This window comes from Fringilla coelebs, assembly GCF_963513975.1.
Source record: "Fringilla coelebs genome assembly, chromosome: 1".
Lineage (NCBI taxonomy): Eukaryota > Metazoa > Chordata > Aves > Passeriformes > Fringillidae > Fringilla > Fringilla coelebs.
The window spans coordinates 76,048,343-76,066,506 of NC_140028.1; the positions used below are offsets into that span (position 1 = coordinate 76,048,343).

The 18,164-nt window shown below is 41.5% G+C and overlaps 1 protein-coding gene across 1 annotated transcript in view; it reads right to left on the reverse strand.

Annotated features, from left to right (window-relative positions):
- The window catches only part of MYO10 (myosin X), a gene marked incomplete at its 5' end in the record, with an annotated part of 160,624 nt that overhangs the window by 79,507 nt on the left and 62,953 nt on the right, over nucleotides 1–18,164 (reverse strand). The window contains 1 exon segment of the mRNA XM_084220624.1: nucleotides 8,923–9,081. Coding sequence (XP_084076750.1) covers nucleotides 8,923–9,081 — 159 coding nt within the window.

Here is an 18,164-nt window from a genome sequence, read left to right on the forward strand (position 1 = left end):
TGATTCCACCAGCACAGTTCACATGAAGATTTTGGAATAGTTTTGAACTATTTTAAAATGTAGTTTCAGGCGATCACAGGCAACTGTTGGGCAACAGGACACCCTCTTAGATGCAGCCTTGTCTGTTATGTTGACCCTTCAACCCAGCTAATGTGACCTTAAGCTTCCCTTGGTGCAACAGTGTTAAGCAACACAGTCCTGTTCCCAAGCCCCTCCAAGGGCAAAGGCTGTGCTATCTCTTTAGGAAAAAAGTTGTATTTAGTAACCCAGCTAGCTTAACTTCTACACTAAGAGAATTCTTCCACTCCTGACAGCTTCAATCTTGCACATTCATTAAGTCTGTGTTCTAGGGAGTTAAATGGAACTGCCTAGGTCTGTTTCTTAAGGGTTAAAAACTGGGTTTTGTTCACCTTAGGTGCCAGTGTAAATACCCCAACCTGCATGGAGGCAGGCACCTTTCCGCATCCACAGAAGGCTCAGAGATGGTGAAGACCTCTCCACCTGGTTAAGAGATACACTAACAGCTTAATCTCATCTTCTTTTTCTCTTCATTTTCTCCTATCGAACAGATTGTTCCATGTCGATGGGGATTACTCAAGGAAACACTACAAGTGTTATACTGAATCCACACAAAAAGCAATCCAGTTAGGAAGTATGAAACCCATTTAAAGAAAGGCTGATAACAGTGCACTGTTACAACCAAAGGTAAAAACCAAACCAGCATATAATAATACAGATGTCAGACAGACATTTTTCCTTCTTTAAGATATTCATAGGTCTCTGGCAGTTTTTCACCTGTATAAAAAACACCAAGTCTCCTTGTTTTTACTGTACTTTTTTGCTGACTAATACCATGCAATCTCTACCATGCAGCAGTCCTATCTACTGGGTCAGAATAATGATCTTCTGTACAGTCTTCATATAAACAATTACTGAAGAATTTCTCTCTTTGCCATGGCCACGCAGATAGAGGCAGTGATCTCCTGAACACAAACACGATTGATCAGAACAAGACATTGATTTTTGTTATTTTCATGGGCTACAATACAGCATGTGAAAATAAGTCTGCACATGAGACTGGAACAATCTGTGAGCACAGTTTTAAGCAGGCAAGCTCCAGCTCAAATCAAAAAAGGCTCACAAAAAGCAGAGACCCCATGGCTTATCACTTAATTTCGAATGGCCTGTGGCACAAACTAGTTCTTCCTCCTGCTCTGTTATTGCACAATGCTCAAATGAGCCTTTCAAAACTGTCTGAAGGTCTAATTTACCCTCCAGCAAGGAAAAGAAAAAAATGGTCTTCTTCCTTCCTATACATTCATACTGGAGAGATGAAGGGGCTTTTCAGAGAAAATACAGACAAAGGAAAAGCAAAATGCCGGTAAAACGGTGAACCAAAGAGCAGTGTCTCTACAGCACTGGAGAAATATTGTTATATAAAGCTTCACAGATCTGTTTAATTCTGCCTGAAAGTATTTTACATACTGATATCCAGATTTCCATAACTTCAGTGGCTCTTTAATATTTGAAGACCTCTTCTATAGAAAGGGCTTTTTTTAGGAGGAAAGCAGGAAGAGCAGGAATTACTCTTCAACGGAGCATGAAAAGAGAAATCAAAAGCCAGCATAACTGAAATCTATCTCTATGCCAGGTAGTTAGCTGGATGGCACTGAACTGCTGCCAAATAGCCATCAGTTGAGAAATCAGGACTGAGATGGCAAATGGAATTAACTGTCAAAAATCTGCTAAATGGAACTTTTGGATTCCATTTGCTTTTAAAAGGAGAGACTGACAAACATCGAAGGGAAAAAGCTGAAACTGCCTGTGAGAAAGGGACCAAGTCTCTTCAAATAAAAAAATAACAGGCTGGGTATGAATCAATAATCCATTTACACAGATAAACAATAGCTATAAAAGTTAATTCACTCCCAACTTAAATGGGTTGTTTGCAGCGTCTCTAGTTTTAAACTGCTGGAATATGTGTATAAGACAGTTGGACAGTGCAGCACAGGCAGGGAATTTTGCACAGCTCGCTTTACAGTAAAAGCCTAACTCATGTAAAATGTGCTGGTGACAGGTAAGCCCCCTAAGTTTTGGAGCCCAAATTCCTGCCTTCCTTTCAATGACTTTGCTGGACTGGGAACAACAGACGTGACAGAAAGGAGCCAAAGCTTACCTCCAAGTCAGGCAATGGCACGTGCAGAAGCATTCAGCACCATTTACAAAAGCTCTGACTGAACAGCACTAAGTAGCTGTTGTTATTTGTGCAAATGACTTATAATTTTTCTTTTGATTCTGCATGTTGGTCTGCTTTCTGTTCTTGGCTCATAGAGTTAGCAGTGACATGCAATAAATGAATACTAGCCTTCAAATCTGGGAAGACATTAGCAATAAATACCACCACCACAAAATCTGCACACGATGACAGATTTCTACTTCGTAGTTTTCTATATGAAGTTGCCATCAAATATAGCACCTTTAAAATCCCCAGTATTTTCAGTTGAGGACTTTGTGAGGACAAAAGTTCAGACAAACACTCTTTACTGTTGTTGTTATTATAACTATTAGCAGTTCCACAAGTCATGAAGAATGGAGGAAGTCGGAAGCAAGGTTGGTTAACCAAGTAATGGCATTTGTTTATTTCTCATATCATTACAGCTGTTTCTCCATTCACACATATTAAAAAAAAAAAAGTTAATTTGCCTGTGGTAGACAATTTTTGATCTATATAACTGACCAGCCCTTAGAAATAACAATCACCAGTAATAAATTTCACTAGATTTCCAATTAAAACCCTGCTGTGTTTTTATAGATCTTTGTCTGCTGCTCTCTAGTAACAGATGTGAAATGGAAGCTGTAATTAATGCTTGGAGACAGGAACTCGCTTTGAACCGCATTTTGAAAACATTATCTGATGTGTGCAAGCATAACATTCTAATTATGGAGGTAAGCAGCTATGTATAGACATTTGTCATGCATTCTTAGCAACAGCATCCTCCGCTTCCACGCTTCTGTGGAAAGAGCTGGTGGCAAGAATTTTCCCCATCTCCTCGGTAGCACAGGAAGGCGTAAAAAGCACTGCGATTCATCAGCACACTTGGAAGATTTCTTTACTGTAAAAGCAGAGCAATTAAATAAACAGCAGGTTCCCCAGTGACCACAGAGCAGATCCTGCAAACTGGTTACCTGGGACTGCTCTACAGCAGTGGATGCCTCTGGAGAGGAACTGTGCAACCACAGCTGGATTGCAGACAAGACCCACATAAATGTACCTCTAGGGGCTAGAGTAATTGTTCTAGGGACACGTACTGTTTCTATATACATGCTTTATGGTGCTAATTCATGACACAGTTTCTGGGTACCATTGTCTGGGTTTTTTTAAGTCCATGGCCCCAATTGTTTATAACAAGGCACATGACAGGCCAAAGGGCAAGGCTGTTGAGCTCTCCAGGATGTGGTAGGGGTCCATGACATACACACTTTTTAGGTTTCTGCACGGAGTGTGTCCAACTTTTTCCATTTAAGAAACGAGCCATGAGGTTTTGTCTTTATCAGAAAACACTTTAAGGCTATGGTTTAGTGGTATTTATGGTGGCATTCAGTCAAAGGTTAGCCTTGAAGATGTTGGAGGAGCTTTCCAACCTCAGTGATTCTATGATTCTATTGGCTTCTACTGATCTTCCTTTGTTTCTCTGCCTTCACCTACAACTTGTGTCCATGTTAGAGGACATCTGAGCAGCAGTGCTATTGAAGTGTATGAATCATGTCTGTCTGTATCACATCAACCATGACTTTAGCATGCCCCACTATTTTCTCACTGTAACATGCAGCAATATCCACTTCCTGCTGACCATCATAGCATGGTACAGAGCAACTGCACTGGATCCAAAAGGAGTTTTACTGTACTCGGAAAAAACCCAAATATGCAAAATCCCAGAAAAACAAGTCACAGAGAGCAACTGACCTAGATACTAAAGTGTCTGCGTCTGCAAACAGAATTTGAAAAAACCCCTCTGGTGAGTATTGATTAATAGACCACAAACATCAACTAGTTGCCTCTGGGAGCCCTCATGACTTCGAGGGAAATAAATTATCTAATTACTGCAAGCTTAACAAACTACAACTGAATGTGCTGCTTAAGTAAATAAACACTAATAGATTTAAAAATCAATGCATAAATAACTGAAAATCCCTTTTAAGAACAGATAGAACTGAGCATTCTGTGCAATGAAGTGGCTAGGAATTCCGCAACAACCTTGTCAGGGAAGAGACAACTTTTCCAGTTTAACACCTTTTTCAAAAAATCAGATAAATGTTGCTTTTTCATCCAAGTTATTCAATGTTTGTTGCTTCAGCTGAAGAGAGAAGAGAAGCTAGCCATGAAAACCGAGCTCCTAATTACCATCATCCTCCCTCTGATGTGGATGTGGCTGGTACAGCACTACATGTCGACGTGGCTGGTACAGAAGTTTTCATACATATGCACGCAAACATAACAGATGGTTATAATTATTGGCGGGCGAGCTGCAGTCCTAATTTGAGAGTGAACAAAAATAGGTTGTGTTGTCCCTCACCCTTCCTGGATGCCACACCCAACTGTTGGACAACCTAGAAGTTACTCTTCCTCCCCATCAGGGGAGGGTGACCGAGGGACCACCACACTGCTCAAGCAGAACACCGCTCTGGGCATGGGGCACATCCTCCAGCTAAACAAGGCAGGCACATGTCAAATCATCATCACCCCTTCAAAGGTGGATGTGCCTGCCTAGCATTTCTTAACTTAATTCAAAAGGAAAAAGCTAATCAAAAGGGTTTTGAAACTTGTTTATTGCTTGAATTCAAGCAAATGAGGGTGGATATGACACTGAAAGCCTCTGCACTGACCTGCACAATACGTACTGCAGTTATTTTCAACCTGCCTTTCACCTCAGCAAAAGCTGCTCTCTCATCCTCTGCTCTGGTCTTCTGAAATTTGCTTACCTGCATCAATAACCAACCACTGGCAGAGACAAGACAACTGCAACTCATCCCAGAGCCAGTCCAAACACCATAATTTGTGTGACTCACAGCACAATCCACACCGTGTGGTTTATGGAATTCTCCCCAAGGCTGAGCCAGCCTGCTCTGCAGTGTGTACTTAACTAAAAGTAAACCAGAATCAACAGCTTGGGAACAATTTGCCTTTGAATGTCGACAAGAGTGGCTGCCACAGCACTTGCCCTCTCCACATTATGTGCCCTGTGATGGCCTCGCTTCAGAGGTGACCAAATCCCTTCCCAAAAGGCTCTGTTTTCAAATGTGGCCATCCTCCATTTTTAGCACTAGTGTTTATCTTTCCATATTTTGCCACATACCAGTCTAGCATGCAAGCTAATCTGAGCATTCAAAGATGAGCATTAAATCTTGTATGCTGATGTCCACAGCTGGATCACTCACTGTTGTTCCCAACAGGAACAAAATGGGAGATGAAGTAGCAATGAAAGCCCGTGCACCGTATGATCACTGACATCCTAAATTTTGTCATTTCCTGGACAACAAATGTGGTGACAGCATGGAATCAAACTTTCAAATAAATGCAGTATTAGTCACAAAGCCTGAAAAAAATACCAGACAGTACCAGCCTGCCTGGAAGAATCAAGAAAGGACTTGTATATCCTGTGCTTCTCACAGACCAGAAAGGGAAAGCACGCACTCTTTCATGGAAATTCACACAAAACATATCGCAAGATGTTAACAGACTTGACACGGATACAAAAAGATGGTTGCACATAGACAAGAACAACGTTTTGTCATTCACCTTCTTGCAAACAGCAAAGATTCAGCTGAGAGCCTCAATTATGTTCAGAGCCAAGCATTATTCTCACAATGAACATAATCTGTAATCTAAGTCAATATTCTTCCCTCCCCAGGAGATATCAGAAAATATAGAAAATCCTCTGCTGACCCTATAAAGCTGCAGTTGTTGGCAGCAGCAAATGAAGTCGCTGACATGTTTGACAAAACTTGGCATCAACAGCAAATAACTTTGTAGTATGAATTGGGAAGTAGTGAAAAGTTTAGGAACACGGGAATGAGTATGTGAGACAAAAATGTTAATAACTAACGGAAGATTAAACTGAGCTCAAACATCTGAAGATATTTATTTAAATGCTCATTGCTGGAGAAACAGCTCTTCAAATACAGAACAACACACAAGTTAACAGTGGAAGATCTGCATAAACAATTGTTCTTCTGAGAAAGTAACTGTTTAAATTTCCCTTTAATTGTTTCTTCTGTACCTTAGAAATTATATACACTTTACTACAATTAAGTATATTGCATTTGATATAATTTTTATGTGCGTGTGTGAGCCCCAAAACTCAAATCCTAACTAAGTGTACTCTTTGTTAAGGTAAAAAGGTGTTTCCTGGTCTCAATGCCACTGAGAAAAGGAACGAAAAGCTGCCATGCTCAAGAACCACACTAACATATTTGTAATACTACAAGCACAGAACTCAAAAAATGACAGCATACACCTTTGCATATCTCTTCCCCCTACTCAGGATGTGAACAAGAGGGTGCATAGAACTGTGATAAAAGGGATCTGTAAGCTAAAAGACAAAACACAGTAATTATAGGGTGGTTTGTATCTGGGGATGGCAAGAAGTCTTTCAATGGGATGATCAGCCCCTAAGCCCACAGTGGAAAGTGGTACATGCCTTCCCAATTTATCCCTAATGCATCTGGGGGCAGATACAGCCAAGGTGATGAGGCAGATACAAGAGACAAGGTGTGAACTACAATGATAAAGCCATTCATGATCAAGGGAGAAGGCAAATGTGTAATCTGTAAAGTTTTGATTGCTCCTGGCATAAATTCCAATGGCTTTTACTGTCCTGTACTAGGACTAGTATGGTCCCAAAGCAGAATGATCGAGCAAGTTGGAATGATCAGCTGAAAAGCAACCTTCAACAAAGGCAAGCTTAATACATCTTCAGTTATTTTTTTTAACATTAAAATATGATTGAATTGCTCAATATAGTGAAGCAATTTTGGCTTAAAATGACAGACCTCCTTTTGCAATGACAACACCCCCTCCTAAAATACATGCTCCTATATTTATAAACTGTCATGAAATTACTCAAGACGTGCAATCAGTTTTTTGGGATATTTTTGTTCCTGAAGCCCTTTTCTGCTAAAACAATACCATTGCTGCTGTAGGAGTGGGGTACCAATGTGGTTGGAGAAAAGAAGATGCTTCTATAGTCTGGTCCTGGTTACACATACAGAGCAAGAGAAAAGCTTTCATATGCATTTCAAAACACACATTTTTTTCCAACCACCTTTTCAATCATTTTTCAGGTGGATTCAAAAGAGTAAGCAGTTAAACTAGCAAAACTGACAGTACAATGCATAGTCAGTAGCAACTGCAGATCTGTCATCATTAGAGCACACAAACCTGTTTGTCTAGAAAAGTACACTGAGCTAAGCACCAAGGATCAGAACAACATAAACTTGCCTTGACAAGCTAAGAAAGAAGTTAGGACATGTCTCTTCAGAACAAGGCTGTTCTATGCCTCATCAAAAAAATCACACTCATACCCTCATGGTTTTTTAGAAGGGGGTGTGTCCTCTATGTGAGTGCACATCATGAAACAAGTTTTTAAAATTTTGACTCACACTGAGTACCATATGCTAATCTAACAACACTGATGGAAAACTAAACTTCTATCAAGTATATGTTTTTTACTTCCACACACAGGGTTGGTCATTTATGCTATTCATCTTTTGTTTGCTGATTTTTCTGAAAGTTAAAACAGTTCATTTGTTTTGAGAAAAAAAAATATACATAAAAACTTATGTAAAGAGAGCTGCCTCAGTATTGAGGATTCCCCATGCTAGCCACTTTCAGGGTAATGTGCAAAGGAATATTATTTCATTGTGCCCTTTTTTGCCTTTCATCAAATATTAAATACAGGGAAAGTTTATTTTTTCACTTAGATATGTTAATATTTAAAAATAAGAAGCCAAACTCAGTAGATGATGGTTGAAATAAAGCCTGTATATGGTCAAATCAAGGGCCCAGACATGTGATGAAAAAAAATTTGTGTTCTGCATTTATTAGTAAAAAAAGGCAAACCAAAATGGCCAACCATTGAACCACTGAAAAGTGCAATTTTGCAACCTGTAGCAGCTGCTAATATTCCTTGTATCTTTCTTTAGTGCAGTTCCAGACTCACAGACTATCTTTTTTTAGTGCAGTTCCAGACTCACAAAAGATTTGTATCTAATTTAAGATTAATGAAAATATTGAATGAGCAGGTAAATATAATAATAAAAATCTTCATTACAGAGTTAAGAAAAGGAATTCTGTGTGGACTAATTCCTAATTTTAGAAACTGATAAACAGCTGTGTGTTCTCATAGACCTCAAAACCCAACTATCTTTATTTAACAGCACAAACATTCAGCTTGACAATTGTATGCTTCTTTCATAATAACCTTTCTACTACAATGCAAGAGGGGAAGCTGATCAGAATTGGATCTTGGCCTAACAGGATCTCAGATAGCAGTGACAGACTAGGTTCCACCACATCCTCTCTGGTGACATACACAGCACATGTTGTTGGGGCAGAGAGTCTAAGGGAGAAGAGGAAAATGAGAGTCCTTTACACATCCCTGTCGCTGAAAGTGTAGAAGTGTATGTGGCATGCCAGTTTTTCAAGATTTCCAAGGGATAGCATGTCCAGCCTGGGCTACCTTCTCCTTCCATCACTGTGGGTGAGAAGTCACTATATGAGGCATGCTTCAGCTCTATGTGGATACACAAGGAACTGGAAAGCATTAGGAGAGGAGAGAGCACAGAACAGCAAAACACACACAGCACTTACACATTCAAAAATATTCCCACTGGATATTTTTCTTAATTTTAGAAAAAACTTACATAGATTTTATCTTGCTGATATCGCTGGAATAAGTTGTGCATAATGGAGCCTTCATGGAGATCTACCAGTGCTGCCATGTCTTCCACACTCTCTGTGCTTGTTGGATGCATAGGCGTTACTTTTTGGTGTGTGATCGTGCTCTGTTTATAAGTGAATACCTGAAAGAGGGGAAACAAAAACAATATTAATCAGAGCACACATTCAAAAACTCCTGTCTGAGAATGGAGCTTTCATAACCATTCATATCCCCTATCTAACTTATCAGTGTGCAGACTTGCAAAATATAATAGCCTGGCAGGGATACCTTCCTCTAAAGCTTCTCTGACACTGATTGAAGCCCCAGATGCCTACATGGGTCATCAGAAACTAGAACACACTGACAGTGCACTGAGGACTGTAAGGGCTTTTCCTGTTAAAGGGCAAATGCAATCTTGTTTCACGCTGGATTCATGCTAGACTTTATCAAGAGAAAAATAAACCAAGCAATAACCATGCCCAAAAATACGAAACCAAGCAAACAATAAACCACCTCTTACTGTAAAACCCACTTACACTCAAATTGCTCTGGGAGGAAATGCTTGACTGTGCAAAACAGCAAATTAAAATTAATGCTCTAATAGGCTGCAAGTGTTCATATGTTTGATCTGAAATCCACTTAAATGTTTCCATTCAACTCTCCAGTCAGGAAACAGTCATTACACCTAATGCAAGTAGCATTTTAAGTTCTGTGTGCAGCAGATATTTAGAAATTAATAAGCCAACAGATTTCTTAATTGACTTTTGGGACTAGTTTCTGAAGCCAGTTCTTAACAGACAGTAAAAGCTCTAAAAAAGAATTTAAATACTCTGTTGGAAAACACTTCTATATATCTTCTGTAAAACTATCACAAATATGCAAGAAGATGTACACATCCTCAATACAGTTAAACTTTTATGAATGCTAATAACATCAATAAAGACTACATCCCAGTTCCTGCAAATTTACATCTTGGCACCTCATCCTTATAGACACATGCCCACATTCGCACAGCCAGCGTTCCTCAGGCAATTCTTGTCCCTGCTAATGGCACCATTTCAGTGTTAAAAAGTCAAAGCATGGAACTAATGCAAGTACTTTGTAGAAATACTAATGTGGAACATTAGAAAAAACCCAAACTCTTCTGAAATCCTTTAAAATAATATTTATGAAGCCAACAGAAGCAGAGCCATAACTGTCAGCCAAGCACCAGCTAGCACTGTGGGAATGCTGCTGTGGGCTGGGGGTCATGCTGTGCCTGAGGGGCCACCTCTGGGCAGGAGGAGGAAACCCCTCAGAGGTTTTTCACCATAAAACCTTATGGATGTTCCTGGCAATGAAAGACTGAATGAGTGACATTGCAGGAGGCCATCCAGACAAACAGTGATGTTGTCTGTCCTGCTGAGACAAGTGAGAAAAGAGAGGCTGAAGAAGCAAGAGGCTGAAGGCAAATCAGATGAAACACCGAAGCTCTGTACTTGGATATCCTAACAGCTGACAGAGGAGTACAGCCTGAAGACATTTCCTCATTAAAATAGTATCCTAAACAGAGCAAATGCTGGCACAGGCAATCACACCATTACAGGTGTCACTTGCACCAGCACAAAGCATACTGAAGGAAAACTGGGGAAGAAAGGAGATCCAGGAGAGAAATTTCTGACAGGAGCTGGGAGGCATCACAGAGATCAACAGGGTACATGAGCAAACTGTCAGAAAGCTCCAACAGGTTCAGAACATCCTAAGTATAATCCTTAGCTAAGGGAAAAAGACAGACATGGAGAGATCAGAGCCTTATTTTGTGGTGAAGAACCATAAAGATGACAGGACAAGGATTTGTACAGGGCAGAGGGACCCTGCCAAGATGGAGAAAGCAGACACTGGTAGGAGGAGTATGTGTTCCAGACAGAACAACTAATAGACAGAACCAATGTGAAGAACATCAACTGATAGCAAAACTTTTGTGGCTGAAAAATGTGTTAGCAGTCCTAAGACTAACCACACAAACTGTAAGTGGAATTAGAGATAATTACATCTCAAAAATTGTAAACTGCACTTCCTGGTCAGAAGAACAATACAGGAAAACAAGGTCATACTGTAGAACAAAATTACTTCAAGCTGAAGGGTTTGGAAATAAAAGGGATATAAGGAAAACAAATTCTAGAAAAGTAAGAAACTTAACAGAGGCTACGTATCATCCTGGAAACACAAAAAGAGATTCAGTGGGAGAATTAGGAAACCAAAAGGGGATGACACGTATCCTCTGAGTGCATCTCATGTGAACATGGAAGGAAAGCAGAATATCACTTCTAGGAGGATAACCTCCATATTTGTGATGCCTATCCTTTGATGAGTGATGCACAGGTGAGCAGGTTAGGCAGAGCACCCTGTACATCACTCAGCATGTTTATTAATGTAAAGAATTCACAGACAAACATCAAGAAAAACAACACGACAAATGAGTTGCATGTGGCAGCACTACATAAGATGGCCTCTGCAGATTCATCCTTACCACTCAAACTCACTATTTTCTCTTCTTCAGTCTAGTTGTTCTAATACTTCCATTTTGCCATACACTGCCTTCTTGTTTGGGTGAGGAAATTATTCTGTGAGCTGATTCAGAGATAGGACTGTGCATCACTGCGCTAGAAAACATACCAACTTCTAATAACAGCTGCCACCCAAATTAGAAAGGAGGAGGAGCTCTTCTTGAAAATTGAGTAGCTACTTTTCCTTTATTTTTAATTTTTGCCAGAACCCTGCATCCCTCAGATTTCTTAAACCCACTGTAACACTTGATGAAAATCATCTAACAAGACTGAAGTCATGAGAGAGGGCTGCAGGATCACATGCACAAACCTCATCTCCTTAAAATGGGCTTTTTGCAGTCCTGCTGCTGAAAGCCCTGCTTTGTTTTATTTCATCTTGAATCACGCCTTTATTAGGGTAAGGATGTGGAAAAACTACCTTGAACTTTATCATTACTAACTAGGAGATATGTTATGAAATATTAAAGCACTTGAAATCCTCAGGAAATAGGAACCCAGAGCCACTCTGCAGGGTCAGCACAAAGGACAGGAAGATGACCCAGTTGGCTCCTGAACTTCAAGAGGACCCTGTTGGCAGAGTGCAGGAACATCCATCCTCAAGGACCCTCCCAGCATTTCTGGAAGGTCAAGTGCAATATGCAGGAAACAAGAATAAGATTTAAGACAAGCCTAAATGAGAATTCAGCAAAAATGTCTTTCCTTTCTAGATATAAATGGTTCAAGTTAACAAACATGCTGAATACATGGAAAACTCTAAATTAACCTTAAAGAGACAGCATGCAAAATAAGAACACTTGATGTTATTCTGGAAATGAAAATTAGAGGTTGAGATAGATGGACCAATGTAAAGAGCAACAACAAAAAGAACAAGCTTAAGAAATATAAAACAAAACACCAACTCAGCCTAACAACAGTGCAGTTCAGTGAGAAAGGAGAACCCTTCAAATCTGCCCTGCTGTCCCTACCACAGCTTACTAGTGCTCTGATGAACACAGCAAAAAGGGACTCAAATGAAGAAGTGGCCTAAAAAGCCAGAGTACAAATGCTATCCTGCACAATTAACCTGGCTTGTGGGGGGGAAAAAAGTTGTCTTTCAAGCCTTCCATTTTAAGGGAAATATCACAAAACAATGTAAAATTATTTTCTCCATTGAAAAAATACCCCTAAGCTCAAGATTTAATGGAAATTATGTTTTAACAAAAGCTGTAATTTGTAATACAAATTATTAACACGAGCAAAGTACATCAAGGTAGGCTTTCAATGGCAGGAGCACAAATGTTTTCTCTCTTATGGTAACATTTTGTGACATGATGCCAAATTTAAAAACATCATTAAATGGCATAAAGAGATTTCTCAACAGCTGAGTCAAGTGAGTTTTAAGAGAATGCTGAATTAATCAGAAAATCCTCACAATCCCCACTTCTTGCAAAAGCTACAAGTCACACCTGGGATTTGCAGCCTGCATGGAGCACATACACAGCTGAATCATTCAGGGTGTTTTTCACAAGGAAGTGAGGTTTTGGTTTGATGCTGATGACCCATATTGGATGGGAGGAAGGCAGAAGGCACTCTGAAGTTTCCTGATCAACAAGTTGGTATTTGAATTACAGCCTTCCCTGTTTTAGTGAGATTTCTGTGAGATTTTTATTTAGAGGCAGAAGTAGGCTCATATGCACCACGTAAGCCCTGACACGAGCTGGATCATTATTAAAACTGTTCTCTGAAAATGTGCAAAGTCACCAACTGAAGAGTTCACATATTGCAAGCATTTTAGAACAACCCCTTCTACACACTGACCATTACCCACCTCGTGGGCAGAAACTGCATCTCTTGGTCACCTGCCACAGCCTTGCCATGAATAACACACGCTGAACGTGGTACTGCCTGACTGATGCAAGGTACTCCCTGCTGGGGCATGGTTATGCAGTTTAACACGTCTCTTTTGTCAGTCTGGTTCCAATAAATAAAAAAGGTTTATTGGTAGAGGTAACAGACTTGGAGCAACCAACTTCCCTTGGCTGCTCTTTGCTGCTCAAGATTTTTTTTATCAGCCCTAGGTGTACTCTATAAACTGCAGGGCCATACAGAAGATAATCCTGATATTCAAAAACATAAACAGGCAATATTAAAGTTTTGTCACACATTCAATTTAAATGAAGTTGCTCAAATCCATATAACCAGAAAGATAATGTAAAATATGGTAAGCATAAAATTTAGTAGGACAGGAAAAGTGAAAACAAAGAGCTACTGTACAGAAGTCACCTGAGAGACACGTCTACAAAGTAAAAATATACAGGCAAACAACCAAAAGTTTTTCAGTAATTCCTGTGATAGTAGAAAACAGCATCTGGGCCATCCACAAGCACCAGAAAGCAAAACTAATTGACCCAAAAAGAAACACCCACAGCCTTCCTGTTGCTGTCCCATGGACTGCCCTATGTGAACTCTTCACAGGATTAATCCCAACAGCTACTGTGATACCCATGAAAATGGACATCACAGCTCCAGAGGACTTGGCTCATATGCCCATGACATTAGTGCCCTCTGTTATCTGAGGCATCTTTTTGCCCAGTGTCACTGACCCCACAGCAGAGATGAGCACAACCCAGGAAAACACAGGACTGTACAGAGAAACATGCACTTAAAAATACAAATTCTTTTTTCATTCTCTGCTGTTGGTCTGAACTGAGGATCATCATTTGTGTTTCCCTCATGTTTAGAAGTTAAAAGAATGCAATAAATCTTACAAAATTTCTTTATAGATGTGTCCAAGCAGAAAAAGGAGGCCATTACAAGCTGTGGAATGCAGCGTTCCAGGGAGAAAAATAAATCATGACAAGCCCAAGGACCCAGAGATTAAAACAAAAATAAAAATGTAGTATTTTACCCTTTTTTCCTGGAGAGATCTACTGTCTAATTAGATACCTAAAATACAGGACAAGGATGCTCCCTTATAAATCTAAAGTAATTCAAGATCAAATGTAAAGCAGAAGAACTATTGACATTGTAAAATTTTACAGTTAATTGTGACAAGAGTGCAACCCAAGTAATGTTTTTGCCCAGTGATTTACTATTTTTTTGTATCAGTTGACCTTAGACACCCACTGTGTTGTTCCAGAATAATCTTTCAGATAACAAGGTGTACTAGGGCCCAAGGTTTGCTTTGATGTTATGTAATTTAATCTCTATCAAAGTAACCAGAAAACTCCACAATGACGTTTCTTACCTATGACACTGTGAAGGAAAATGAAATAATTTTGTAAAAAACATTTATTGATGTCAGGAAAAAATTATCACCAATCTGCTACCTGTGACCTTCTGGCCTTTTCTTCAAGCAACTATCCCATACACACATCAAACGAGAATCAACCTATTTTCCATCTGCTTTGTAAAATTCTCTCCCTTTTGTGCTGGGAACCACTGCAGTCTCTGGCCTCCCTTACCTATTAGATGTTAATCTTGGTCTCTAATGGAAAATGTCTAAATGACCACTTTGCACATCACTGTACTGACCCAATCAGTTGAGTAACACACAGCCTGTAAATTGTGGTAATCCTACATTTTATTCTTACCCTCTGCTCACTTTGGTTCCTGGCATTTTCAGTCTTTGTTCTTTGTCCTATCAATCGACCCCCTTCCAAGCCCTTCATCTCAGCCCCCATTTCGTATCTCTTCTCAGACTTGTTGGGACACTTGTGGAATACCTGTCTCAGTAGCTGCTCCCAGGTTCAGGCGCTGGGAGTCTGCCCTGAAGCCTTCCTCACCCTCTCCCCAGCCTCCAGCAGCAGCGACAGCACCAGCAATCACTTCCAGCACCTCCCCAAATGGCTTTCCTACTACAACTTTCAGGTTCTCACACCCAGACAGAACTTCCCTTTCTGCTCCCAAGCTCCACAGTGACAGGAAGCACGCTGCCAGGATGACAGCCTTGGTCAGTGCCACAGCAGAGCTCATCCACCCACTAAATTGTGCCTCTTTGTTGTTCCTCTGCATGCTGACCACTGTCAACAATCTTGTCTGATCAACACCTCCCACCTAACGCCCATTCCACAAGAGGTATTGAAAGTTTACTTCACTCTCTGAACCATTTCCATTCATAGACAAGCTCTGCCATCAAGTATGAACAGGCTTCTAATTACAGGTTCAGAACTTATGACCCTTCAATTGGGCTTCCCTACACAGACAATTAAGAAATTTAATTAGAGCTAAACACATCTATTTTACTTAGATTACACTACTGTAAGCTAAGCCTCTAGGCAGTCCAGATAATTCTTACAAGGAAACACAAAGAAGTGCATCTTTGACTTTCTTTCCAAGTGATCTTGTATAACTTACAGCACCTGCTGACACCACAAAGCTCAAAGTTTAAGAAGCCCCCCTATAAATACTGCCACTGCAGTACTATAGAAAATGTGCAACACCACTGACATGTCACCAGCACCTTCTTCACCAGGCAAAAGTGCTCCTTTCTCTTTGTGAACAAAGAAGTGTGAGAATTGCAGCTGCCCAAGTTTTCCCACAATGATGGAACGAGTGGAGCAGTCCAAGGGCAGGACACAGGAGATGTACCCTAGCACATGTCCCCAGCTCCCGGACAGGCAGCCAGTCAGCAGCAAGGTCTGACCAGCTCTGGCCACACAGAAACCCAGGGAGGAGGCTCTGACCCACACATCACTGAGAGATGAGAGAGAGCAGAGCCCCTCTTGTAGCAGAGAAACAGAAGGTCTGGGCCCATGCTCCCCCATGGGTGCAATCTCCATTTGTCTTGGGACACCCCACCAAAGGCACTCCCAAATCAGGGTTACTGAAAGGAGCAACCAGTAAACAGAGGTACTGGCAGTCATTCCTTTTGCTTTCAGTGCACATCACCTTAACTAGCTCAAAGGACAAGGGGGGTGAAAACTGACGGTCTCTGCAAGAGGAAGACCAGAACACTATAAACTCTCACCCTTTATCCATCATTTCCTGCACAATGGAAAAGCACATCTACGGACAATGCCAGGCACTGAGAGCATTAGCTTTCCTCTCAGCATCGCTTATTGCTCAAGTGAAAGTTTCAGTGTCAAATTTGTATTTATTCTGTGATTCATAGAGATAAACAATGACTATTTGCAATGGAATGAACAAAGCTGGATTTGAATAATATGCCCCACTATCAAGAAGTGGAACAACTATGGTCAATAAGCAGCCTACAAATTATACCAGCTTTTTTGAGACACAAAGCAATTAATCTCAATAGGTCTTTTTTCTAAGAACAAAATAAAAAAGGAAAAAGCCCTGCAGATAGCCGACTGGACTGTCTCCAAGACTAGAACAGGAGCTGCCTGTGTGCAACTCACAGCAGTGAAATCAATGTTTCTATGGGAGCTGGAGCTCTAAAGGAGCATCCCTGTAGAGCAAGCCTTTTCCCAAATGAAGGCTTGCCAGAGAAGGTGATACTCCAGTGATGCTCTCCAGGATTCCAAGCAAGACCCAAGCAATGCCATTGTGAGCCTTTTGGCCTCATCCCTCTATGCTCTTCTCAACCCAACACTTTACATGAACTGACCCTGCCTGGGCTGACGGTGTAGCCCCCAATGGTCTGTGGGTGCTGATGGTGCCCAAACTCTGTAGGAATTGTCCCACCTGCATGAAGTCATGCACAGGGGGACCAGGAGCTACCTGGGGAGCTGCTGCCAGGCACAGCTGCCTGGTAGGAATTTCCATCAGGAAAGTTTCTGGCACTTATCCCCACTGTATTATTGCCAAAACCAAGGAGGCTCTGCAACACCAGCTGCAATGGATGAAAGGTCCTTGCATCAATCCAGGGCAAGCTGATCCCCCTGCACAGGGAGACACAGCCACTAGGCTGGGGTGCTCCTTCCTCTAAAAGGCTGCTGCTGCTGCAGAAGCCTGGGAGGGAATAAAAAGAAAACAGACCCAGAAGGAAGGTTTTTGCATAGAAATGGATGGTCTTCATGGTAATTTTCCATGTGCTGAGACAATTTAGGGCTTAGGTTTCCTTCACCCCTCCTAACAGGCAGCAACCAACCCCTCAGCTCTGGTCAGATGCAGCCAGACACCGAAGGTTTTGCTCCAGCTCATGGCTCGCTCAGCCAGTACTGGCTGGGTGGCAGGAGCTGGCAGACCTGCAGGAGCACCCCAGCAGGCTCCAGGGCCACCCTCACACCAGCAGGAGACAACCAACATGGCCAGGAGCCAGGCTGGAGAAGAGCCAGCACAGACTGCACTTGGCTGCTGGCAGCATGATCCAGTGCACTCCCACAGCAATGCACCCGTCAGGGAGGACTGTGAGGTCTTCTCAGCTACCTCCATCCTGAAAGACACCACCCACAGAGGCTCCAGCAGTAACCTCCCGGACCAAATTCGCTCACACCTTCTTCTCCAGCAGGTCTTACACCACTGGCAACAGAGCAAAGCATGCTCCTCCTCCAGGGCTTTCCACTGCCAACTCCACCTCTGTGTTCCTCTTGCAAAACCTCCCCTATTCCAGTCATTTCTCCTACCCCCCCACACCTCTGCCCCCGGCCATTACGGTCCCATTTTCCCTCCTGGTGTCCCGTCCTGCCCATTACCTCCCCACAGGGAGATCTGTCCCTTTGGAACCACCCTGTCCCAGCAGTCAAGGCAAGAATTGCTTTCCAACCCACACGTGCATTTAATTTTGAATTCAAAGTGT